Here is a 26,278-nt window from a genome sequence, read left to right on the forward strand (position 1 = left end):
GCAGAAAATATCCTCTATGCGAGGGCTTACCAAATTAGAAAAAAATAAGCACAAATCTAGAAAACTCTAAACATCGTAATCAATGTATGACAGACAATGTGTAATTCTTTTATGTCACTTACATTCTCTTTCAAAAACCTAAAATTGCAGACAGGGTTTTGAAAGAAACTGCATCATGAGCAATTTGAATTGGTTTTGCTGAAGTATCCTATGAAAATCCACAGATTTGAGACATCAAAATCAAAGATGATTTTTAAAAAACATTAAACTACCTAATCCAGGGCCTTGCCTTAAGAGGTCACTGAACATTATTCTAAAGACAGTTTTTTTTTCTTGGTTTCAAGATTTCAGAAATATCCAATTGGCCTAACCAGTGTTTGAATGCTTTTCTAATATGTGGCTCCATATTGTCCTTGTATACATAATGAACAAGGAAAATGGAAAAAAAATGCTTGACCAATTAGGATGCGAAGCTGATTTTGTAAAACTATTATAAAATGAAAGCACATTTGGAAGAATACAAAGCCTCATAACTTATTTCCAGTTAAGTTATAAAGAATGTAAGCAGGTAGTTGGAACTCATCAGATGTGGACAGAAAATACCAGAAAATAGTTAGTAATCCCAGAATAACTGATGGTGCTGATCCTATTTTGAGTTTACTATGCCATTTCACAGCACACAGACACAGTACATAATGCATACAGAACATAACAGACTTTTTTCATATGTCTCAGGAGATACTACCTTGGGAATTTAAAGCACAGTATTCCCAGAGCGATAACAATAAGCCCTAAAGAAACCATTAATATGGTATAGATGTTACTGATTAAGGCAATAGTCGGGAGACCTGAAAAAAAGTATCCAGCCAATTTCATCAATTACATGGGTCCTCAGAATTTAATCAAGATAACCTAATGCTCATTAAGTGTTGGAATAGTAGTGCATAATGAAACTTTGGCTGTGACAATAATATATTAGGTACTTGATAAAAAGTGATATTTTTGGGTGCTGGAACATTAAGCAGCAATTTGAAAATACATGTCTACCTTTTGACACAGGCCTCTAGCATATCACTGGCCATTAGTTTAAGTCTTTGCTCTAAGTGGTGGGCAAATTCCTGTTCTGGCCAGTGCAGATCAAAGACAAACATTTGCAGTGCATCAAGTTTCCAAAAAAGGTCTTCTGATGTTGCTGAGCCATTGCTAGAAGAAAAAGGAAAAATGAACATCATGAACTCCTCCTGTTAATTAGATTTATCATTAATACATTGTTTTTTCTTTTCTGTATCAATTGCCATCAGTGAAAAAAATCATATAAAATCTTGAATGATCCAATATTTTCTTTGTTCAGCCTTCTAATTATTCCTTTACAATTCTTAATAAGGCAGGGCAAGGAGAACAAAATAGAAATAAATATGGTGGTAGGGCACCACTGCACTCCAGCCTGGGCGACAGAGCAAGACTCCGTCTCAACAAAAGCAAAACAAAATAAAAACAACAAAAAAAATATGGTGGTAGGGTTTCATACAAAGAGGTAAAATGGATACGTATACTTTACTAAGGAAATTATATTGTGTATATAAGAACAAACATTGTAACTGTTCACTAGGATAAAGATTCTTGCAAATCCCCAAAATTATGTTTTATGCAGGAAAATTCTTATGTTAGCAACCAGTACCTTTGCCGTTATTCATGCATATGTGCTTCTGTCACCATGGTGGTTTCTGTCTATCTACATGTGTATAGAATATAGGGTCCCTGAATTTCTCAATTATAGGTAAAGGTGAGATAGATACTGGAAATAAAATGGGCTAGGTAGGGAAGCAATCTTTTATTTTCATTTTTTGCCTTTTCTGGCTTATTAAAACCCAACTTAGTGCAATGTGTGGTCTAACAGAGGAATGACATTCAGGGTGCTCTGAAGATGGAGAAAAACAATGCATTTCAGTTCTTTATACCTAACTGTGGAGTCAAGATTTGCTAAGCATTCACTACTATGGTGAAATTACTCTAGAAGACTGTGCTATCAGCCCATGTAAGAAGGTAACTCGTATAATATTTTGGCAAAGGGTCATGCTATTACTTTCCATTATGCAAGTACACAGGCTAATACAGAAACAAATGTTTTGAAAGTAAAATATTCCTACATCAAAACATATTGAAATTTAACTATAAAAAGCATAAAAGCAAAAGCAAAAAAAAAAAAAAAAAAAAAAAAGCTGCTGTATGATTCATTTGTTCTCAGCTTTCCAACAATTGCTTCACATATTCTAACTTCAAATTTGTATTTCTAGTCTACAAAAGAAAATTAAAGAAATAAACTAATTTATTACAACATCACAGTGGAAAATACCTATGCAACAAACCTGCACATTCTGTGCATGTATTCCAGAACTTAAAGTAAAATTAAAAAAAAAATAAATTGTTTAAAGCACCACATTATTTAGCTAAATATATCTTAATGAGTTAGCTTAGAAAAAAAAGTCACCTCTTGCTCTTGACTAATGAAAAACTTATTTCTGCCCTCCACCCTGGCCTCAGCATCAAAGCTCTATCACAAACCTCCATTGCTTTTCTCTTCTCATTCTGCCAGTAATTCCTCCTGATCTCCTTGTCTAGCCAAAATGCCCTCAGATTTAAGTTCTCTAGGGACCAATCACAGCATATGAACACTCCCATAGCACTTTATTCACTTAAATCTCTTTACCTTAATATTCAGTGCCTCAAATGCACCATTAAATAAGAGAACCAGACAATACCATGCTGATTCTACCATGCTGAAAATGTTGAAAAAACACTACCTTTATTTCTCCTCTTGCCATATGTAATACAATTAAGAGAAAGAAAGACCAAACAAAATCTCCTTTCACATCCACAGTGTACAGTTTGGTAGATTAGAGGAACTAAGTCTTAACAATAACTGAATACAATTGGCAAAGAAGCAAATCTACTTCTTATAATCTTTTTACTTTGGAGAAATGTAACTATTTGAAATGTATATATTCTTTAACAACACAATGACAAGGAAAAACATCATAAAACAAAATATCTATTGGTAAAGGCAGATTTTTACTAAAAATAGATTTTCTAATAATATACGACAACCTTTATAGAGAATATGGTTATATTTTTCTTCTGTTTGATTCTATAGTAAGATTCTTGACACTAAATGTGTTTAATTGGGAATGTAATTAAGAAAACAAGTGTTTGTTATAATTAGACAGATATATGAAAAAAATGTGAGTAGGCTTTCTCTGGAGTTAGTACATATAACCTGCAATTTATTCAGAGCTTTTTAATTTTAAAATTATTTCTAATCAGTGACCTATTCCTAAAGGTATTATTAACAGATTAAAGAATTCAAATGTGAATAATAGACTCTGAGATAATTTCCTAAAAATGCCAGCAGGAAACTTAACTTACTGGCATTCATTTCTAGAGAAAAAATAATAAAGATTTATATACAGATAGATACGTGGATGAGCAATCCTTGCATGATTTATGCATTAGTAGGCAGGGATGTATCTTCAAAACCATGGTTACTTTTATATTCTTCGTATTTAATCAGTAGTTGTATTTTTAATTCTTTATGTTAAATATAAATGTTTCTTGTTATGTTTCAAACTTCAAAAAACAAATGGCAATAACATTATAATATTATGAGTAATTCTGGACACTCTGACAAAGAACCTAATGTTGATAACCTTGGTAGGTAAAGATAATGGTGATCAACTTGTAAAAAAGATTTTTCAGTTTCCCCAGAATGGTGAAAGCACGATCACTTTACTTACAAAGCCCCAATTTGTCATTATTTCTGTCCTGAGATTAACATACTTTAAAAAAGAGTCCTCAATAAGGGATTCGGAGTTCATAAAAATCCCAAAGTTAATAAAAGAGTACTAACAAAAAACTCAGTTTCACAGGATAATGCCCATGATAGTGTTCTTGCCTAAAATCAAGTGTTAAATAGATGAGAAATTAGGAAGAAAATGAGTTAAATTATAAAACAGTGTAAAAAAGAACAAAAAATCATACACTTAGGTTCATTATACTTTGTAGGTAATTTTCTGAGCACACACAGACACCACTTTACACACGCTAATGGCCAAAAGCATTTGTCTGTAAGAAAAAAAATTCACATGTAACATAATATCCTAGTGAATATTATGAATGTAGTTATGATGTTTAACTTGGAGAAATACTGCCATATTACTTTGTAAGTTATTCTCTTTCTTGGTCTTTTCCTATCTCTTTTCTTGATTGTGTGCATACCTGACTGGGTGTGGATTTGCAGTTGGTGGTGAGACAGGTAGAAAAATAGCAAGTTCTTGAACACAATGTTCTATGAGAGCAGAACAAATTAATGATAGGAGTGATGAATTTGTAGTCAAACAAATTTTGGTTCAAATTTTGCCTCTGTCACTTACTTGCTGTGAGATACTGGGTAAGTTTTGTTTCTTAGTTTCTTTATGACTTAGTTTCCTTAACTGTAAAATGGGGATAATGATACGAGGTTGTTATACAGATTAAATGAGATAAATAACTTGGCAATGTACTGGAAACATAGTAAATTCTCAATAAATGGAATCTATTTTTCTTCCTTTCATGAGTATTCTTTCTAGTTGATTTCATATGAGATCTTGGGCAAAGCAGGTAACTGCCCAAGTTTTCCCATTTGTAAACTAGGACTATTACTTGGTTCTGATCGCTGTGAGGCATAGTTTTAAAAGCTATACCATTATAAATTATAATGACGATGCCCGATGATAGTAATAATAACAAAAACAACAATGTAGAGTAGTAGTAATTATCATTTACTGGGTGCCTAGGATATGCCAATAGTACTAATCATTTATTGTGAGCCTAGGATGTGCCTCAATACAGTTTTTTTTAAAAAAAAGAATCATCACAAAAACATCATCTTTCAATTAGGTGTCATAATTGTTTTAGAGTTGAGGAAAAAGCTCAGGCTAAGAAAGACTTACAATTAATAAGCTAAGATCTAAATTCAGACCTGATCAATTTAAAAGCCCATTCCTGTTCACTTCAGTGTTTCTTAGTTGTTGATTCTGCAATAGGCAAACTCATTCCGATGTGAAGTTAATATGGTTTTTGATGATATAAAGACTATTTAAAAATACCAAGATGTACCAACTGCATAATAAAAGAACAAAAGAAGAACTTCCTGGTTTTGGCAATGAAAGGACAACCCCTTCCCTGCATGATGCAGTACTGTTTTTTAGAAGTTGAGACTAAGATAAAAATAGAAAAAGATTATATTCTTGAAACCATTCTTCCAAAGGTTTTCTAGTTGCACAAGGTGAGTCATCTGGTCAGTAATAAAGCTGGAGCTAAGAATCCTCAAAATGCCTTGTATACTTAAGGAGAACTCTGGTTATTTTACTTAGGGTACCATGTCACCAAATGATTTACTTAGGGTAGAATGTCACCAAATGATTCCTGTCCCACATATTACATATGAACTACATTAAACTAGTGTGCTTTTTCTTTTAAATCGACATCATTCATTACAGATATGCTAAGCTTAGCTTACTAGCTTAAAAAACTCAAAACAAAAAAAGCAGTATTCCTCAACCAACGATGATAAATGCCATGCAGTCTAAACATATCTGCGCAGAACACAGCCCAGGCCATGCACCAGCTAACACACCACCAGGAAATAAGTGAGGAATACACACGTGGACTCATATAAAGAAGGCATCCACGAAGGAGTAGAAATGTTAGGAATCTGTGGAAGATTAAGAGGCAGACTTGGAACTTTTGGAAGAGCTACATTGGGAAGACTGTTGGCGATATTCCTGTAAAGAAACAAACAACGTGGGAAGGGACCACCATAAGCGATAACTACAGATGGCCATGTGTAAAATCATAAGGTCAAGGTTGAAGAGGCAGGTGCTCTACGGACACTAGGTAAGATACCTACTTGACAGGCTGCCATGTCTCCTGCTCAAAACCTCTGTGAATTGACTGGGCGATGGAGGACTCCATGAGATCCACGTAGCGGACAACCAAGGGTACAAAGATTTCTTGCAAGTGTTTGTGAAATTTTCCATTACACAGAAGTGCTGAAATAGCCAAGCAGAAACAGTGTTTATCAGAGGGATAATATCAGACATTTGGAAAATATGGGCCAAAAAAAAAAAAAAAACATGTTTCCTGAGAGAGTCTGACACAGAAGAACTGATAAAATGCAGATGAGAGTAGATCATATCCCCCATATTGAATATCAGATTATGGAAACTGATCAAAAAGTATGATTAGCCTTCTATATATGACTGTTAAAACACAAATAGATAATATCTCTCTAAAATTCTCCTGGCAGGTAGTATGTTTTTATTTTCTAAGAGGTTTAACACATAGGCACATGACCACTCGCTGGAAATTCAAGGGAGCTGCCAGCTCCCCTGAAGGTCCCGACACATGTAAATACAGCAATTAAGCAGAGTTACAACCTCTGTGCTATGCTGTGTATCACAAAGGAGCTAAATCTGCTCAATTCCATGAGGTAAGCTTGATTACTTGTAAAAGCTATTCTTGTTCACTCAGGAGGGTGTCTGTGGGTTTGGGAATATCTATTTTGATTCATGAACATTATAGTTATTTGTGGATTTTTCTTTTTAGTCATTCAATTTTGCATATCTGTATTTAAAAACAGTCAGCATATCACATGGATTTTTCAGTTTTCCATTTGTCTTTAATAAATGGTAGTATGGAACATCCTACCTAAAGTAGTGACAGAAGTCCTAGAATTTGTGCTACAAGGCTGCTGGGCAAGGTACACTCACGTTTTTCAGGTGATGAATGTTTTCTATGCAGATGATACAATTTTATTAAAATATAGGTGAGTATGTGCCTAAGTTGCACCATGAAAAAACAGAGCATCTATAGGAAAACAGTAAGTAATGCTAAGTAATATTTAATAAAGAATTTATTTTAGATGACAATACTATGAATTGCAAGTATTTCTCAAAGAACATGCCCTAAGCCCCATTGTGGCCCTCAAAGTGAAAATGTGCTGATTTAAAAATATACTGTGTGGTCAGGAAACGTATTCCTAAAGAGATGGTATTTTAGTTGAATCTAAGTGACAGAAGAACCTTCCAAGGAAGACTTAAAGGGATGGTTTCCAGGTAGAGGTAACAGCTAGCAAACAAGTTTTGGGGAAGAAGCAGCTTGGGTCTTTGCAGAGAGATGAAAGGCCAGAGTAACTGCAATAGAATGAGGGAGGGGGATGGGCAGCTCACAGCAGGGTCTAGATCCTAGGACTGAGTAAGGAGTGTTGCTCGTAGTGGCTGTGATGGGAAGCTTGACGATGCTTATGATTATGCAGAGGAGTGACATGATATGATCTCTCTGGCTGCTGCATGGAAAATGGACTAGGTAGCCAGGGGTGAAAACACAGGAAAAGGTTAGTACTCAGTTGTTTACTGCAATAGATTAGGTAAAGGATGATAGTGGCTTTGACTAGGGTGAGGAGGTAGAAGCTGGGGAAAAGTTAGTAATCTCATCCACTTTTATGGATCTGAATAGCTATATATGTGTATCATTACTAAATCTAATTACTAGCAACCCCAATAGCAGTGTCTTATAAAATACTCACTATGACAACTTCCTACATTATCTTCTTCAGGGCAAGAATATCCCAAAAGCCTAATAGTGTTTTAGATCTTGGTCAAAGGATATGATGTTTATCACTGTGGCATGTATATGAAGATGTCTTCGATATGTTACTTTATGAGTTTCTGAAATTTGTCAGAGGCTGGACAACTACAGGTACATAAACTGGTATGGGAAGTAATTCTAAACACAGAAGGAAATACAACAGATTTTTTTCTACCTCTAATTGATATGGGTTAGTATTTTTTTGTGGAGAAATAATCTTTTCCTCAGCTCAGCTATATGCTAAAATATTTCCCATTACATTGTGAACGATAATCATACTTAATGATAGGTGTCTTATTTAGGAGACTAATGTTATCTTAATGATGTTTTCATTAGCACACTGAAAGAACCTTTATTTATTCCTGGAGATTCAATCATCAAGCTAGAAGGTACTACAGCTCAAAAAATTCAGTTACTTTCATCAAATGCCACCTAAATAAGCATGCTAAACTTTAAGGATAAAATATTCTCATTCAAACCATCTAAGTCGCTGTAGTATGCAAATTTGAAAAACATACTGATATCTGCATTTATTGGGTCTCTACTTAAGAACTCTCATTCTCTTCTTCCTCCTCCTCATCCCTAGCATATTTGGAGTACCAAGCACTATGTGAAGTCTGTGCCTTATCTCATTTAATCATCACAGAAACTCTACGAGGGAGGAACTATTTATTTATTTATTTATTTATTGAGATGGAGTCTCGCTCTTGCAGCCCAGGCTGCAGTGCAATGGCACGACCTTGGCTCACCGTAACCTCTGCCTCCTGGGTTTAAGTGATATTCCTGCCTCAGCCTCCTGAGTAGCTGGGATTACAGACGTGTGCCACCATGCCCAGCTAATTTTTGTATTTTTAGTAGAGACAGGGTTTCTCCTTGCTGGTCAGGCTGGTCTCGAACTTCTGACCTCATGTGATCCACCTGTTTGGCTTCGCAAAGTGCTGGGATTACAGGTGTGAGCTACCATGCCTGGCTGGAACTATTTTTTTAAACTTATCAATAAGCTAACTGAGTCATAGAGAGTTTAGGATACTTGTCTAAGATTATTTTGTCATTAATAGAACCAGGATTTGATATAAAAACTCCATGTTAACCTCTATAAAACTACCATTCCTCACTCTGACAACCAGTTAGTCATCAAGACTGGTGTATTTTATATTCTTAGAATCTTTCAGTAAGTTACTGTGCTCTCTTCATCACTACTGCTGTTGCACTAGTCCAGCCCTCTCATCTCCTGTCTTGATTAATGCAATAATAACCTAACTAGTCTTTAGGATTCTAATATTTGCTCTGCCAATCCATCTTCTCATAATCATAAGCAGAGGGGCTTGCTGAAATATAAAACTAAGAATGTCACCTCTAAAGATTATAATCCTGTAGTGGATCATTATGACAAGCTTCAAAAGCCTGAGCATGGTATGAAAGCTTTCCAAGATCTGTCTTCAAGTTACTTCTCCAGCTCATTTCTCTTGCCTTACCTTTCATTTCCTGCGGTACAGTCATAATGATTTTCATGATTCAATATACACTTGCTCCTCAAATCTTTTCTAGAAATGCTTCATTCTGCTGTCCCCTTGCCCAATTACTGGCTTCTCTTGTTTACTTTCTACCCTGGACAGGTTTCCACTGTGGTTTTTGTTATAAAAGTGATCTTCTCTTGCTGACATATTTCTCGCTGACATATTTCTTGCTGCCTACAAGGATTTAAGGTTCTCAAGGCAGGAACTATATCTGTATTCTAAGTTCCAGAAAAGTCCCTGGCTCAGAGCAAGTAATCAAATGTTTGTTGGATGAATGAATACTTGAATACTAAGATGACTACATTATTATTCAGAAGATTGTATTAAATGACACCTATAAAACCTACTGAGGCCTGTATATACCCCTCATACTTTGTATAAAATATATAGCATTAAATAATATGGCTATAAGTTCTATTTTTAACCCATATGTACAAGATCAGACTGCTAAAAATTCTAATGAATATGAAAGTTGGTTATTTTATGTTTCTTATTTTAATGAATGTGGCAAAGAAAGGATTTTCTCTGGTCAGTTATGAATCCTGATAGCAAATATCCCGTAGGATTTGAAGAAAATGAAGATTACCTATATTTCCTATGAACTACAAAAAAATCTTAAATTCTAGCCAAAAGTTTGCTCAGAATTCAGCAAAAAGTTCTTTTTTATTTGGAAAAAAATCAAATTATAAACCCACATTTGAAAGTTTTAGAAAATTGGCAGTATTATTTCTTTGGTAATTAGACAGAAAGGGGAAGGAGGGAGTAGGGGAGAAATGGGGGAGACAGACAAAGAGAAAATGATAGAGGGGAGGGGGAGAGGGAGAGGAGGGTTGGGGGAGGGAAGAAAGGAGAAATAAAGAGAAATACACAAAGAGGGGGAAAGAAAGGAAAGAGAATATTTGGTTTCCAAAGACAAGCTACAGAAACACATACTACACTACACTTGTCTATGTAAATGTATGCTCCTTCCTTAGTTGTCCATATGGCAGCTTGCATTCCACTCCTATCAGACACTGTCAAAAGCCCCTTGTAATATGTAGCCCGAGGCATCAGAGTAAGTGCTTCTATCTTCTCCATATGGTTTAATAAGGATAGGTTATGATTTGGGGCTGTCACCTGTCCAAATCAAGCCTTTACAAAGCACCCATTACAACAGTTCATTGGAAGAGGCAAGTTCTTAATGCGGCCTCATCCGAGAGCACTTCTGACACCATACCCAAGTATGTGGGAGTGAAAAGAGCTGCTCAGAATGAGTCTCAAAAAGTGATTACCATCTAAGGGGAAAAGCAGCACCTACTTTTCAGATAAAAAAATAACTTTTTTCCCCAAAAGATTCCATGTTTTCAAATATCACCTTGTTAGAAAATAATGAGGCATCAATGACATCGAGCCCTACGGTACAATTAGAAATGGCAAAAAGAAAACAAATGGCTTAAATATAAGATAAACCCAGGATGCAGTATGCCCAATTATTTTGAAAATCCCTGATAATAAATTAGTGTTGATTATTTTCATACTAAAAAGTCTTACATTTATAAAAGTACTTGTCATAGGCTTTTAGTAGTAAGATTTCAACAGAGAATTTAAATTTAAACTATGATCCAATTAGTAACAATTACTGAGATAGTAATCACTGGGTAAAATAAAGAATAAGCAAATAAAAGAATTAATATATTGTTTTTAGGGTAAAAATATGCTGCTGACTCTTGAACCCATATAATCTAATTTTATAGTGCTCCTCCTCTTCCAATTAGCCAGCTTTAGTGGATTACCAGAAAGAATGATTTTTCTCCTTAAACTTCGAATTAGGCATTTCAGAAGGAAATGGGTAATTCATGACCAGCAAAACAAACAGACAATACCAACCACAATAAAATCAACAGACTTTGCCATAAAACAATTATTTAAGAGACTATGAATTGTATCAACTCTAAGCAAAGCAAGCACAGTGGACTAAGAAAATTAATAAGTCACTCTTCATGTTGACAAATGCATATAATGAAGACCCCCACCACAGAACAGGAAATATGAAAATAGGCTTCAGGAGAAAAGCCAGGAGAACTGCAGTCCAGAACAGCACTATGTAAAAGGAAAACACTCACCTACTTTCTCACTCTCTCTCTCCCCCCAACCCACCCCCAATCCCTTTATCCCTCCCTGAGATCTAGGAATAGCACCCAGCTAAGAATCTGGCACATTAAGTAGTCACTCAATAAATGTCTGATTATTGAATAAATATAAATAATAATCTACCTCCTAACGGAAACTCCAAGAGCATCCGATTTAAGTAGACTAGGAAACACATTGGATTCTATTGTCCTTTTAATTAAAAATTTGATAAGTAATTTTATAGTTTGGTAATATTAATGTATACATTAACTAGCATAATAACCCCTAAAACCATACCCAGCTCTTCCTTTTCCCTGGTGGCACTTGCTAATATATATTCATACACATATACGTCTATCTAGGGAGAGAAAGTGACAAGAAGTGATAGAACACAGCTGTTAAACGTTTCTTACTTTTTGGGCAACAAATCCAAGTTTAAAACTATAATGAAAAAATTTCATAGGATGGTATACATAATTTGAGTTATACTTCTACACTCTACTGCATCAAGTTATCTGTGTATATGTGTGCATATCCTCCACTAGATTTTATGCTTTTCAAGGGGAGGAATCATTTCTTATTTATCTATGTATTTGCAAGAGGCCTAGGATTTGTAAATTGCAGGCATTAAGCACTTGTTTCGTGTGAGATTAATTCAGAAAAGTCAATATAAACCTTAACCAAAGCTAATAAGGCAAAGATAAACAAAGAAGTCTTATGGTCCAGCAGTCCTCACGCTGTTTTGTTTTTTTATGAGATTACGTAATATTAAAGGCAAATAGAAAAGTCTGTAATTTTACTCAAGCTATGCACAGCCTTCTAATCTTTGAGTTAAAGTCCCACAATACTTGCCCCATCAGTGGGAATGATTGAGTACAGCTATATCATGATCAATAACTCTCTCAAGGGTGGGTTTCCTGATGCCCATGGTTTTCAGAAGTTACAGGTGTTCCGGTTAATCTGTTACAAAAAACACACTGGCATTTTAGAGTAGGTTATTATCTTTAAGCCACTAAACCCTCTGAAAATATAAAAAGCAGATTTAAATTTTTAAAAAGTCTACAAGTAGTAAAGACACTAGAACAGGTCGGGCATGGTGGCTCACGCCCGTAATGCCAGCACTTTGAGAGGCCAAGGCGGGCAGATCACCTGAGGTTAGGAGTTCGAGACCTGCCAGACCTACATGGAGAAACCCCACCTCTACTAAAAATGTAAAAATTAGCCGGGTGTGGTGGCACATGCCTGTAATCCCAGCTACTTGGGATGCTGAGGCAGCAGAATCGCTTGAATCTGGGAGGCGGAGGTAGCAGTGAGCCAAGAGCACGCCATTGCACTCCAGCCTGGGCAATAAGAGTGAAATTCTGTCTCAAAAAACAAAACAAAACAAAAACAAAAAAAGAAATTAGAACAGTACTGTGGAATTCAACTGAGGGGAAAAAGGTAGTGACTCTTTGCTTTTATATTTCCTTTACCATACTGGTCAGTAAAACAAATTCTGACACAGCATTTTGAATTCAGTCAACTCTGGGGATTAGAGTTAAATATATTCTCACATTTTGGCCCTTATTTCATCATTTGTAAAGTGCATACTTATAAAACTAAGCTGGCACACACAGCTTTGCTGTAATCTAGATGTTATACCCTTTCTGCATTGTCCCTGGTATATGTATATCCAGATATATCTATAAACACTTTTTCGTGAATTTCAGATGCACAGCTCATTTAAGCACTTGAAATAGAATAACACGCAGGTGTCAGCCTTCCATATTTCAAAGCTTGAAGATTAACCTAATATACAATATGGTGACCTAACAGTCCTTCATTTGAAAGAAATCTGAAAAATAATCTCTGATACAGCCTAAGTGTGAGAATAACCCAGCGGGATTTCCACCTCTTCATTTCTTAATGAGTTTTTTGATAATGAGAGGTGACTTTGCCAGTCACTCTGGGCTCTATTATGGCTAATTTGACTCCACTTCACTCTCCTTGTTAATTATTAACACTAGCCTTTTTATCCTCATGAGACCACATTCCAATTTTTCCTTTTTCGATTTTTATGAGCCCATCTTTATGAAGGTGAAAGTCTTGGAGAATAGGTTTTCACTTAGTGTAGAGCAGGAACATTTATTATTCGTTTAGGGAGAGACGCTGTGACATTGATTATATAAGCATGGGTGTTCTTTGGGATGGCTTTAATGTGCTAGTAATGTGAAAAGGCTGTTAATTAAAGAAGCAGCACCGTGGTATTTTTCAGTTGGGAACCAGTTCCCAATAGAATGGTCATTTGCCACTTGCTAGCATATCCACAGATTAAAAGGTGACTAGCTCCAAGGGTTTGCCTTTCGGTAGTGCTGAAAGAAATGATTTGTGCCATTTGCAGATGGCTTTCATTTGTCAGACGCGGTCACTTGCCTTATCTATTATTGACAGTACAAGTGTGGAAATAGCGTGGAAGGGTAGAATTTATTTGTACTAGCTTTATAGTCACCCAGCATCATTGAACCATCATGCTAATTACTTCATTATGAAAACATTTATCTTCCCTCAATTTTAATACAGCTCTCCTTCAAAATTATTTCCTTAGATACCATTTAAACTGATTGCCCATTAAATTACCTCTTTAGTAGGGGAGTAGATTGGGGTAGATGAAGGCAGGGTAGAGAGTGAAGTGAGAGCTTGGTCTTTTTTGGCCAGAAATGGAGGCTTTGTTTTCATCATTAGTCTTGCTCTGGGAATCAGTGAGTGAGTCTGTGAGGGGTGGGAGATTGGGGACAGTTGCTAAAATTGTGGTGCAGCTGGTGTTCTTCCCTTGAGGAAAACCACATTTCACCTCCAAGAGTTCTCCACATTTCAACTCCAAGGGTTCTCCAAGCTATGACTTTCCCTAATCACGGCTAACTGTAAGGAAAGGCACACACCCCAGACAGATTTTATTTTTCTCCTTAAAACAGAAACCGAATTTGCTGTGTTGAACCTTCCCTAATTAGTTCAGTCCCTAGCAGTCTTGTCACAGATGATTCCTAACATACATGCTAAGACCACACATACCTTTATCTCATCCTTTCTGTACTCTTTAACCAACTCCTTTCCTTTGCCCCCCACAACACATTGCCCGTATAAATATTTTCTCATTAAAAAATATAAGTTCAAGGACTCTTTTGTCTTCCTTAAAAAGATATTATTTTATCAATGCCCACAGAATCTGCTTTTGTTACAGTGAAATGAGACTGAACTGGAGACACAGTACTCAGGCTCTGACTCATCTCTGTCCTTAACTCCCTACTGTCAAGCCCCTGCCCGAGTTCCTGCCTCTAGGCATTAGGTTTCCTCAGCTAGAAAATGAAGAGTTTTGCTTAAGATCCCTTCCATACTCCAAAAGATAAAAAGCTATTTTAAACATCAAAGCATAAAAATTTTAATATAAGGAAGATAAGTAACCAATTGGGATATCTGAATTATTCATGAACCACCCCCAAGTCAGCTATAAAGTTTTCAAGCCACTAATAAAGTACGAATTCTAACTAATATCTCCATTAGTTTGAGAGGTCTTAGTAATTTTAAATTTTGGGAAAGCAAACACAAATATTCAACATTATTAATAATAAATCACAAACTGTTTAAAAATCTAAATATAATTAACAGCCTATTTTGTATAATGCGCACACACACACAGACTTACGCCTATGCAAGCAAGCATTGTTTTTCAACAAATTAACTCCCTTCCTAATAACTCCCTTCCTTGGACATTCAGAGCTCTCTGTCCTATTACCTCTGGCTAGTTAAAATTGTAATTATTTGGAACTTAGACAATAACTCTAATTGGGTCAATAACTCTAATTGGGTCAATATGGTAAAAACTGTAATGCTACGGCCTCATTGTAAGATTTTTTCTTTCAAGGGGTACTAAAAGGATAGAAGTTCAACATTTTCCCATAGTTTTCCAAAAGGACAATTTGGGAGCAGCTGCAGGTTGACATTAAACATTTGAATTGAATTCAATAAATCACTCAGTATCTAAGGAATGTAATAAAACAAACACACAATTATTAACCATGGTCTTCCATATCACTAAGGGTGATATTAATAGCTAGAAGAATTATGTTTTATCAACTACTCAGTGGTCTTGATTTTGGATGGAAACTTGTGAGTATGGGATAAAAGTCACTGCATTTTATTTCAGTTCCCCAGATAACACCATACTCCTAGTACCAAAAGGAAAGTATGACACTGGGGAACTTTTCGGTTTACCTCTCTACATGGAGGAGGTGTTTTTCTCAGAAATAATTCAGGTTTTCTAAAATCTGCAAATCATCATAAAATAAAAGCCAAGACCTAGACTTACCCTCAAAATTGACAGTGCTCCAAAGAGATCAGTACTAAATGCTTCTCTATTTTGACTAAGTACTGTACAACAAAATAGCACAAGATGATATGTAGTCAATGTATAGAAATGGTTAAATCAGGAAAGAAATATAAAACACATTTATATGTGAATTAAATATTTGTAAATATGATTGAAAATTACATTTTCATAGTTATAATTATGAAAATTATGTAGTTTTAATTTATTACCCCACAAATTTACACTTGCATTGAAAAAACTCTTCTTAAAAATAAATATGAAAAAATATTAATTCATTGAAATTAATGATATTCCATTCATTGTAGATAAGTAATACATTGTAGGTAAGTCATTTCAGGCTCTGAAATTCATTGTAGGTAAGTAATTTCAGGCTCTGAAATTTCAGGCTCTGAAATTGAGGCAATAATTAATAGCCTGCCAACCAAAAAAAGTCCAGGACCAGATGGATTCACAGCTGAATTCTACCAGAGGTACAAGAAGGAGCTGGTACCATTCCTTCTGAAACTATTCCAATCAATAGAAAAAGAGGGAATCCTCCCTAACTCATTTTATGAGGCCAACATCATCTTGATACCAAAGCCTGGCAGAGACACAACAAAAAAAGAGAATTTTAGACCAATATCCCTGATGAACATCGATGCAAAAATCCTCAATAAAACACTGGCAAACCAGATCCAGCAGCACATCAAAAAGCTTATCCACCATGATCAAGTGGGCTTCATCCCTGGGATGCAAGGCTGGTTCAACATACGCAAATCAATCAACGTAATCCAGCATATAAACAGAACCAAAGACAAAAACCACATGATTATCTCAATAGATGCAGAAAAGGCTTTTGACAAAATTCAACAGCCCTTTATGCTAAAAACTCTCAATAAATTCGGTGTTGACGGAACATATCTCAAAATAATAAGAGCTATTTGTGACAAACCCACAGCCAATATCATACTGAATGGGCAAAAACTGGAAAAATTCCCTTTGAAAACTGGCACAAGACAGGGATGCCCTCTCTCACCACTCCTATTCAACATAGTGTTGGAAGTTCTGGCTAGGGCTATCAGGCAAGAGAAAGAAATCAAGGGTATTCAGTTAGGAAAAGAAGAAGTCAAATTGTCCCTGTTTGCAGATGACCTGATTGTATATTTAGAAAACCCCATCGTCTCAGCCCAAAATCTCCTTAAGCTGATAAGAAACTTCAGCAAAGTCTCAGGATACAACATTAATGTGCAAAAATCACAAGCATTCTTATACATCAGTAACAGACAAACAGAGAGCCAAATCATGAATGAACTTCCATTCACAATTGCTTCAAACAGAATAAAATACCTAGGAATCCAACTTACAAGGGATGTAAAGGACTTCTTCAAGGAGAACTACAAACCACTGCTCAGTGAAATAAAAGAGGACACAAATAAATGGAAGAGCATACCATGCTCATGGATAGGAAGAATCAATACCGTGAAAATGGCCATACTGCCCAAGGTAATTTATAGATTCAATGCCATCCCCATCAAGCTACCAATGAGTTTCTTCACAGAATTGGAAAAAACTGCTTTAAAGTTCATATGGAACCAAAAAAGAGCTCGCATTGCCAAGACAATCCTAAGTCAAAAGAACAAAGCTGGAGGCATCACGCTACCTGCCACTTCAAACTATACTACAAGGCTACAGTAACCAAAACAGCATGGTACTGGTACCAAAACAGAGATATAGACCAATGGAATAGAACAGAGTCCTCAGAAATAATACCACACATCTACAGCCATCTGATCTTTGACAAACCTGACAAAAACAAGAAATGGGGAAAGGATTCCCTATTTAATAAATGGTGCTGGGAAAATTGGCTAGCCATCAGTAGAAAGCTGAAACTGGATCCTTTCCTTACTCCTTGTATGAAAATTAATTCAAGATGGATTAGAGACTTAAATGTTAGACCTAATACCATAAAAACCCGAGAGAAAAACCTAGGTAATACCATTCAGGACATATGCATGGGCAAGGACTTCATGTCTAAAACACCAAAAGCAACAGCAACAAAAGCCAAAATTGACAAATGGGATCTAATTAAACTAAAGAGCTTCTGCACAGCAAAAGGAACTACCATCAGAGTGAACAGGCAACCTACAGAATGGGAGAAAATTTTTACAATCTACTCATCTGACAAAGGGCTAATATCCAGAACCTACAAAGAACTCAAACAAATTTACAAGAAAAAAACAAACAACCCCATCAAAAAGTGGGCAAAGGATATGAACAGACATTTCTCAAAAGAAGACATTCATACAGCCAACAGACACATGAAAAAATGCTCATCATCACTGGCCATCAGAGAAATGCAAATCAAAACCACAATGAGATACCATCTCACACCAGTTAGAATGGCAATCATTCAAAAGTCAGGAAACAACAGGTGCTGGAGAGGATGTGGAGAAATAGGAACACTTTTACACTGTTGGTGGGATTGTAAACTAGTTCAACCATTATGGAAAACAGTATGGCGATTCCTCAAGGATCTAGAACTAGATGTACCATATGACCCAGCCATCCCATTACTGGGTATATACCCAAAGGATTATAAATCATGCTGCTATAAAGACACATGCACACATATGTTTACTGCGGCACTATTCACAGTAGCAAAGACTTGGAATCAACCCAAATGTCCATCAGTGACAGACTGGATTAAGAAAATGTGGCACATATACACCATGGAATACTATGCAGCCATAAAAAAGGATGAGTTTGTGTCCTTTATAGGGACATGGATGCAGCTGGAAACCATCATTCTCAGCAAACTATCGCAAGAACAGAAAACCAAACACCGCATGTTCTCACTCATAGGTGGGAACTGAACAATGAGATCACTTGGACTCTGGAAGGGGAACATCACACACTGGGGCCTATCATGGGGAGGGGGGAGGAGGGAAGGATTGCATTGGGAGTTATACCTGATGTAAATGACGAGTTGATGGGTGCTGACGAGTTGATGGGTACAGCACAGCAACATGGCACAAGTATACATATGTAACAAACCTGCACGTTATGCACATGTACCCTAGAACTTAAAGTATAATAATAATAATAATAAAAAGAAAAAAAAAAAACAGAAACGAGTAAAACAGCAACAATAATAATCAAATTTTGCATTAAATTCTTAGTTTATACCTGGAAAAAAAAAGTAATTCCATTCATTCTAGATGAATGGAATATCATCAAAAAATATTAATTCATTGTAGTAGAAGTTCTCCAACAGAACTTGCAAGAAATCCACAACATATTTTGTTTTCTCTACAAAATAGATTACAATATTTTGAATATGTTAAAATATTCATCATCTTAACTAATTGCTTGATGGTGAACATTAATAAATGCCTCATTTTTAAATAATCCCCAACGTACATCTAAGTATGTTTGATTCTTGAGTTTTCATTCAAATGGAGAAAACAGTGTCAAAAAATATCTTACATATGGTCAGGCGCGATAGCTCATGCCTATAATCCCAGCACTTTGGGAGGCCGAGGTGGGTGGATCATGAGGTCAGGAGAACGAGACCATCCTGGCTAGCACAGTGAAACCCCATCTCTACTAAAAATGCATAAAAATTAGTCGGGTGTGGTGGCGGGTGCCTGTGGTCCCAACTACTTGGGAGGCTGAGACAGGAGAATGGCATGAACCCAGCAGGTGGAGCTTACAGTGAGCCGAGATCGCGCCACTGCACTGCAACCTGGAAGATAGAGCGAGACTCTGTCTCAAAAACAAACAAACAAACAAACAAACAAACAAAACCCAAGAAACTCTGTCTCAAAAAAACATCCTACTTACTTATTATCATTTAGGGAACTTAATGCCTAATATATATATATATATATATATATATATACTTATTTTTGGTAGTGGGTTTATTGTTATACATTTGTTTTAAGATAATATTAAAAACCTCACTGTAATTTCATAGCAGAAAATGAATGATGATATAAGATTGGGAAAGGAAGACAGTCATTCCACATTGGCTAGGTGGCAGGAGGGAACCAAATTGGAACTTAAAAACTGACTGAGGGCCAGGTGTGGTGGCTCACACCTGTAATCCCAGCACTTTGGGAGGCTGAGACGGGTGGATCACTTGAGGTCAGGGTTTTGGGACCAGCCTGGCCAACATGGTGGAACCCTGTCTCTACTAAAAATACAAAAATTAGCTGGGCGTGGTGGTGTATGCCTGTAATCCCAGTTACTTGAGAAGCTGAAGCATGAGAATCGCTTGAACCTGGGAGGCGGAAGTTGCAGTGAACCAAGATTGTGCCACTGCACTCCAGCCTGGGTGATGGAGCAAGCTCTGTCTCAAACAAAACAAAACAAAACACCTGGCTTAGGACAATTTGCAGAATGAATGATTCACATATGGATAATTGCATGTGGGTTTATTAGCAACCACTGAGAGCAGGCCTTATGGTTGAATCTAAGGTAGGAATTGTAAGCTTGTAATAGCATCTTTGGAAATGAAATGAAATTGGATAGGATAATGAATAAGACTAACAAAATCTACAATATTTATTTATCATCTATTATATGTGAGTTATCATCTTATTTAATGCTCATTGACAACGACACTGTTGGTGCTATTATTTTCCTTCTTGTATAGATATAGCACCTAGAGTTTGGAGAGGTTAAGCTATTGTCAAAGGTCAAGTGGTAAGTGACAGAGAGACGTGAATCTGTCTGGCACCAAAGCTCATGTTGCTAATTACTCTAACATGATGCCTCTCTTACTAGAACAGAGGTTTTTAACCTGGTGTCCTAAATTTAGGATGTCCATGGAAAGTACAATATTACAAACAATTTCATATCTATGTGATTTCCCCCCCCCCCCCCCCCCCCCCCAGTTTTATCACAGACTCAAAGGGGTGAACAACCAAAGGAAGTTAAGAAAGACTGGACTAGAGCCATGAACAAAACCAATAAAGATTTTTTCTTTAAACAAACACAACTATAAAAACATGAATTTAGGTTTACAACCAGAAAGATATAGCAGTGGCTTTCTGGGAAGAGAGCAGTAAAAGCACATGCAGTTTTAACATATAAAATGTTCTAAATAAAGTATAATTGTAAACAAGTTCTAAATGTATTAACAGCGTAAAGAAGTTCCTTGGAGAGTCAGAGCAGACATGGGCTGCAGGAAGACAGGGAAGAAGGAAGCAAGGCACCTCTCATTTGGGTCTGGTTATTCAGGTCACATGGTGAGCACTGTGTTCTTCTGAGCACCACACTCCAGAACAACACTGAGAAATGGAGTGAGGTCTATTCAGGGTACGGTGATGAGAACGGCAATGGGCATGAAAACCCTATTGTAAGACAGAGTTGTTTTATATGGGAATAAAGAGTGGCAGAAGAAAATACATGATAGAAGACAACTGTTGCATTGATCAAAGAGAATGGGTCAGAACCAGAGGTTAGGAGGAGGCAGAGTTCACCTTGGTGTATCATGACAGGAACATTATTCAGTAGGGAATTGGTGACCCCCACGGTCACTTCAAGTGTTGAAACAAAGGTTGTCAGTGGTAACCAAACTTGAGACTAAGTGAAACTTAAAAAAGCATTACAAGGAAAGGCCTAGGAATCTGTATGTTAAAATCTTGATAAAAAACAAAGTTTGTATTGTTTGCTAGAAGACCATCTACCAGAATAAATGTAAAAGTTATTATTAAATTGAGAGTAAAAGTCTCAATAGAGAGATTTTACATTCTCCTTAATTTCTAAATGTTGAATGAGCAAGTTACACCACATAGCAATATATGCCTATCATCTGTAGAAATGAACCGACCCTCAGGCCAGCAATATTACCACAATAGATTTAAGTAGGAGCCTTAACATAACATGATTTTTACAATAATGAATTAAGGTGTCTTTCAGAGATGTAAATGTTCTCAAGTACTTTTGAAATGTCAGCCTTTACAGATTTTCAGATTCATAAAGTACAATAAGGTTCATAAAGAAAGGTGCCTAGGTTACCAGACCTCAGTGAAGGCAGGAGGATGGGAATGAGAGGACCTTCAGAGCCCAGTGGAGTGTGGGAGTGTCCCCGGGCTCCCTTAGTCTCTGGTCTAACATAGTCGGGCAGGCTGAGCAAACCTAAATGTTACCCATGCGAACTCTTGTCAGGCTGGTGCTAGGGCACAGTAAAAATACATTCACATTCAACATTCTCCCACCCCTCCCCATTTCACATACTCAAGAAAACGCAAATGCTCACTGTCATTTCGGAGGAAATTATTAAGCAGTTGGAAAAGAGGAAAACTATCCCAGGAGTCTTGTGGTTGAGCCTCTAGTGCAGTGTCCATATCTACTGTAAATAAAGCCCAAAATTTCTCTGCATGTTCAGCCAATAAATCAGGCCACCAGGCAAATGCCTACAAAAGGATAGAAACATAGAGAAATACATTACTTTTTAGAAACACACACAAGTACTGTGCCAGTTGAAAATATTTTATAACATGTCTTAGTTTCACAAACAGGTATGATACACAAAATATAATATTTTTTAGCCTGAGAAAAATTTTATAGTTACAAATTAAAATCATACATTTGGCACTGATGAATGAAATAGAAAATAGAATTAAAATGTACAAGGACATTTATTCCTTTATAAAAGAAATACATGATTAGTTTACAACATTTAGAACATATATAAAACAAAAAGAAAAATTATTTCTATCTCATAATTTAAACATATCTATTCTGAATTTTTTGGTGTATTTACTTCCAATATTTCTTTTTTTCTGTGAATAGAAACATTAAAATATTTAGTATCACACTTATAATATTTTCCTGTGATTTCACTTTTAATATAATAGCATAATCTTCTGCTATAAGGATATGCTGTTATTTATTTACCTATTACCCTACTAAAATGGCTGTTTTCAATTTTTTGCTATTCTCAATGATAGTGTAGTAAATATTTTTACATAAATATCCTTGAATATAGTACTGATTATTTCCTTAGGATAAACTTCTAATAATTACTGGATTAATAGATATGCATTTTAGAGCCTTCACACATTGCAAACTGCTCTTTATGAAAAGTGTTTGCTCACATCCATTCTCCATTCAGCAGCCAGTCATCATTTCATTTATTTTTTTGACAGGGCCTCACTCTGTCGCTTAGGCTGGAGTGCAGTGGGTTGATCTCGGCTTACTGCAACCTCTGCCTCCCAGGTTAAAGCGATTCTCATGGCTCAGCCTCCCAAGTAGCTGGGACCACAGATGTATGCCACCACGCCTGGCTAGTGCTTTTGTATTTTTAGGAGAAACAGGGTTGCGCTATGTTGGCCAGGCTGGTCTCCAACTCCCGGCCTCAAATGATCTGCCAGCTTTGGCCTCCCAGAGTGCTGAGATTACTGGCATGAGCCATGGTGCCTGGCTTCAAATATGAATTGGATTATAACAGGAAGATACAAATCACATAAAAGGGGATTGCAAAATTTTGACACACTATTTTCTTAAGAACTTTTCATGTTTATAAAAATTTCATGTTTCACATTTATAGTAAATATGGCCTTAAAATAATAGATGTAAAATAATAATCAGTAACTAAAAAGATTGCCATGTAATTAATAAGCAGATGGTAAAAGCTGACTTAAGGAAGAACAGTGTAGCATAAATAACAGATTTGAGAGTTGGGGACATTTTAATGCCTGGTTCAATGCTGTGACCAATATATGAATCCGAAAACTGGTTGGGAATGGTGCGCATGATGAAAATTGAGCATATTGTTTTTTGCAAATATTACCTTAGAATATTTTTTGGTTAAATATTTGACAAAATGGGTATATGACATAATGTAAAAACACACAAAAAAGTATACATGATTTTATTACACAGATCTTGTGCCTATCTTTTGTAGCTATAGTGGTGACAAAGAAAAGAAGAACCTGAGATTCCAACTCTGAGTAGAGCAGCACAGAAAAATGCAGCCCTGCAAAGAGACATTTTCAAAATCTCACTTCCAGTTCACAACCAATATCTTTGCAAAAGGTTAAAACTAAGAAAATAACAGTCATGTTAGTTCAGGTTGTTTCAGGACTCTGAGAAAAATTCCTAAAGGTCTTCTTAAAGTTAACTTGGAAGACAGAGCCAGGATGAGCAATGAAATAAAATGGAATACACCTATTTTTTTCTTTTTTTTACAAAACAGTTTCAGGTTAGCAAGATTTTGCCATCAACTGGAAAATTTCATTGTTTTGCAGAAGTATATATTTATGTCTCAAGTTGTACTCCTGATGATATTCTTAATGAATGTAAGCCAATCTGTGATGAACGCCTCTTCTCCTAATGATGGCTTCAGAACACTTTAAGCAATCACTGTCCTTGAAAATGAAAGCAACAGTTTCAGTTACCTTGAGAATACAGGGTCTGGTCTACCACCTGTCCCCTTCTCTTTCTTGCCATCCTGTCCTGGGTTGGTAGGAAGATGAGGGGCTGTATAATTCCCTCCCTAGGGTATTACTTCCTGTGGTGTGGCTGAGGTTCAACAGCATCAGGGACTCCAAAAGGGAGGAGAAAACCTCCCTCAGCAATGCATCTGTCTACAGGGTACTAAACAGAAATCATGATTATCTGGATTAAAGTTCTTTTGGCTCTAATGCTAAGCCACTAATTAGTGTAAATGAGATGGCAGAGGCAGAAGGCAATGTTTTATTTGCTTAAGAGGGAAATATAAAACAAACCTTGATTTTAAGTACTTCAGCTTATAACACTTCCTACCAACAGGGTGCAGTGGCTCACACCTGTAATCTCAGCAGTTTGGGAGGCCAAGGAGGGTGGATTACCTGAGGTCAGGAGTTCGAGACCAGCCTGGCCAACAGGGGGAAACCCCATCTCTACTAAAAATACAAAAATTAGCTGGGTGTGGTAGTGCACACCTATAATCCCAGCTACTCAGGGGGCTGAGACAGGAGAATTGCTTGAACCCGGGAGGTGAAGGTTTCAGTGAGCCAAGATTGTGCCACTGCACTCCAGCCTGGGTGACAGAGTGAGACACTGTCTTAAAACAAACAAACAAGCTGGGCGCGGTGGCTCAAGCCTGTAATCCCAGCACTTTGGGAGGCTGAGACGGGCAGATCACGAGGTCAGGAGATCGAGACCATCCTGGCTAACACGGTGAAACCCCGTCTCTACTAAAAAATACAAAAAACTAGCTGGGCGAGGTGGCGGGCGCCTGTAGTCCCAGCTACTTGGGAGGCTGAGGCAGGAGAATGGTGTAAACCCGGGAGGCGGAGCTTGCAGTGAGCTGAGATCCGGCCACTGCACTCCCGCCTGGGCGACAGAGCGAGACTCCGTCTCAAAAACAAACAAACAAACAAACAAACAAACAACTTCCTACCAAAGTTCTAATGATAAATAAACTTATACAGGATTAATAATACAAATAAGCAATACAAATATGTGGCAGGCTGACAATACTTGGAAAGCCTGTTTTTTCAGTAAATGTAGTTTGCAATGGTGGCAGGTAAAAATGAATCCTGAACCTAGATGCAGAGTACTGAGCTTTTGAACTCAGTGATGATACTTGAGTGATAACGGTCAAATCAGTTCACTGGGTGGATTTCCATTTATTTATCTGCAAATTGGCAATAACAATACTTGCCCTAACCTCTCCCAGTGTTGTTGTGGCAATCAAATAAATACAAAAGTTTATTACTATACAAATGTAATAATTGACTACCATAATCAGTAATTACAAATATGTGTTGAAATTCATATAAATCTTATGTGAGTTTATGTGTTTTAAAAATAATATCCAACACGAATTAAATGGTGTTTATGTGCCAAGTACTGTTCTAAAGGTTTTATAAACATCATCTTACTTAATCCCCCAAACAATTATTTCAGGTAGATGGTACAATTAGCCTTACTTTATAGGTTAGCAAACAGAGATTAAATAACTTGCCTAAAGTCATACAGTTGGTAGATAACAAAGCAGTGATTGAATCTAAGTCAGCTGGAGTCTAGAGATCAAGTTCTTACACATATAGTGTATTCTTAAGAGAGACACATATGGCACATTGCCATCTTTCTCTCCATCCATCCATCCATCCATCCATCCATCCACCCTCAGCAGATCGGACCACTGTTAATATCTTTTGATTTATGATCTGACTTCCTTATATATTTTCTAATTTTTATTAAAGCCTGAAGCTTTTGATAACTTTTATTTTTTATTTTTATTTTTTTTTTTTGAGGCAAAGTGTTGCTCTGTCACCCAGGCTGGAGTACAGTGGCACAGTCTCGGCTCACGGCAACCTCTGCCTCCCAGGTTCAAGTGATTCTAATGCCTCAGACTCCCAAGTATCTGGAATTACAGGTGCCTGCCACCATGCCCAGCTAATTTTTGTATTTTCAGTAGAGATGGGGTTGTGCCATGTTGGCCAGGCTGGTCTTGAACTCCTGACTTCAGGAGATCCACCTGCCTCAGCCTCCCAAAGTGCTGGGATTATAGGTGTGAGCCACCGCACCTGGCCTTGATTACTTTTACCCTCAAAATATAATAAAAATTTATAATTTAAAACAAAAAGGAGGATGGCTGCCTAAATGAGCAAACACACTGAGTCTGACT

General features: G+C 36.7%; 1 protein-coding gene across 13 annotated transcripts in view; it reads right to left on the reverse strand.

The window, feature by feature from the left end:
* LOC111550202 (calcium-dependent secretion activator 2) overlaps positions 1-26,278 on the reverse strand; it is a 565,477-nt gene that overhangs the window by 69,041 nt on the left and 470,158 nt on the right. For 8 of the 13 annotated variants that reach the window (XM_026454331.1, XM_026454332.1, XM_026454330.1 and 5 more), the window contains 3 exons: positions 21,917-22,073; positions 5,945-6,086; positions 1,048-1,203 (listed from right to left, as the gene is read on the reverse strand). In XM_026454331.1, coding sequence (XP_026310116.1) covers positions 1,048-1,203; positions 5,945-6,086; positions 21,917-22,073 — 455 coding nt within the window. Of the gene's footprint in view, positions 1-1,047; positions 1,204-5,699; positions 5,820-5,944; positions 6,087-21,916; positions 22,074-26,278 lie in introns of all 13 variants that reach the window. The other 5 variants (XM_026454325.1, XM_026454328.1, XM_026454326.1 and 2 more) reach the window with 1 other exon arrangement.

This window comes from Piliocolobus tephrosceles, unplaced genomic scaffold (genome assembly GCF_002776525.5).
Source record: "Piliocolobus tephrosceles isolate RC106 unplaced genomic scaffold, ASM277652v3 unscaffolded_40, whole genome shotgun sequence".
NCBI lineage: Eukaryota > Metazoa > Chordata > Mammalia > Primates > Cercopithecidae > Piliocolobus > Piliocolobus tephrosceles.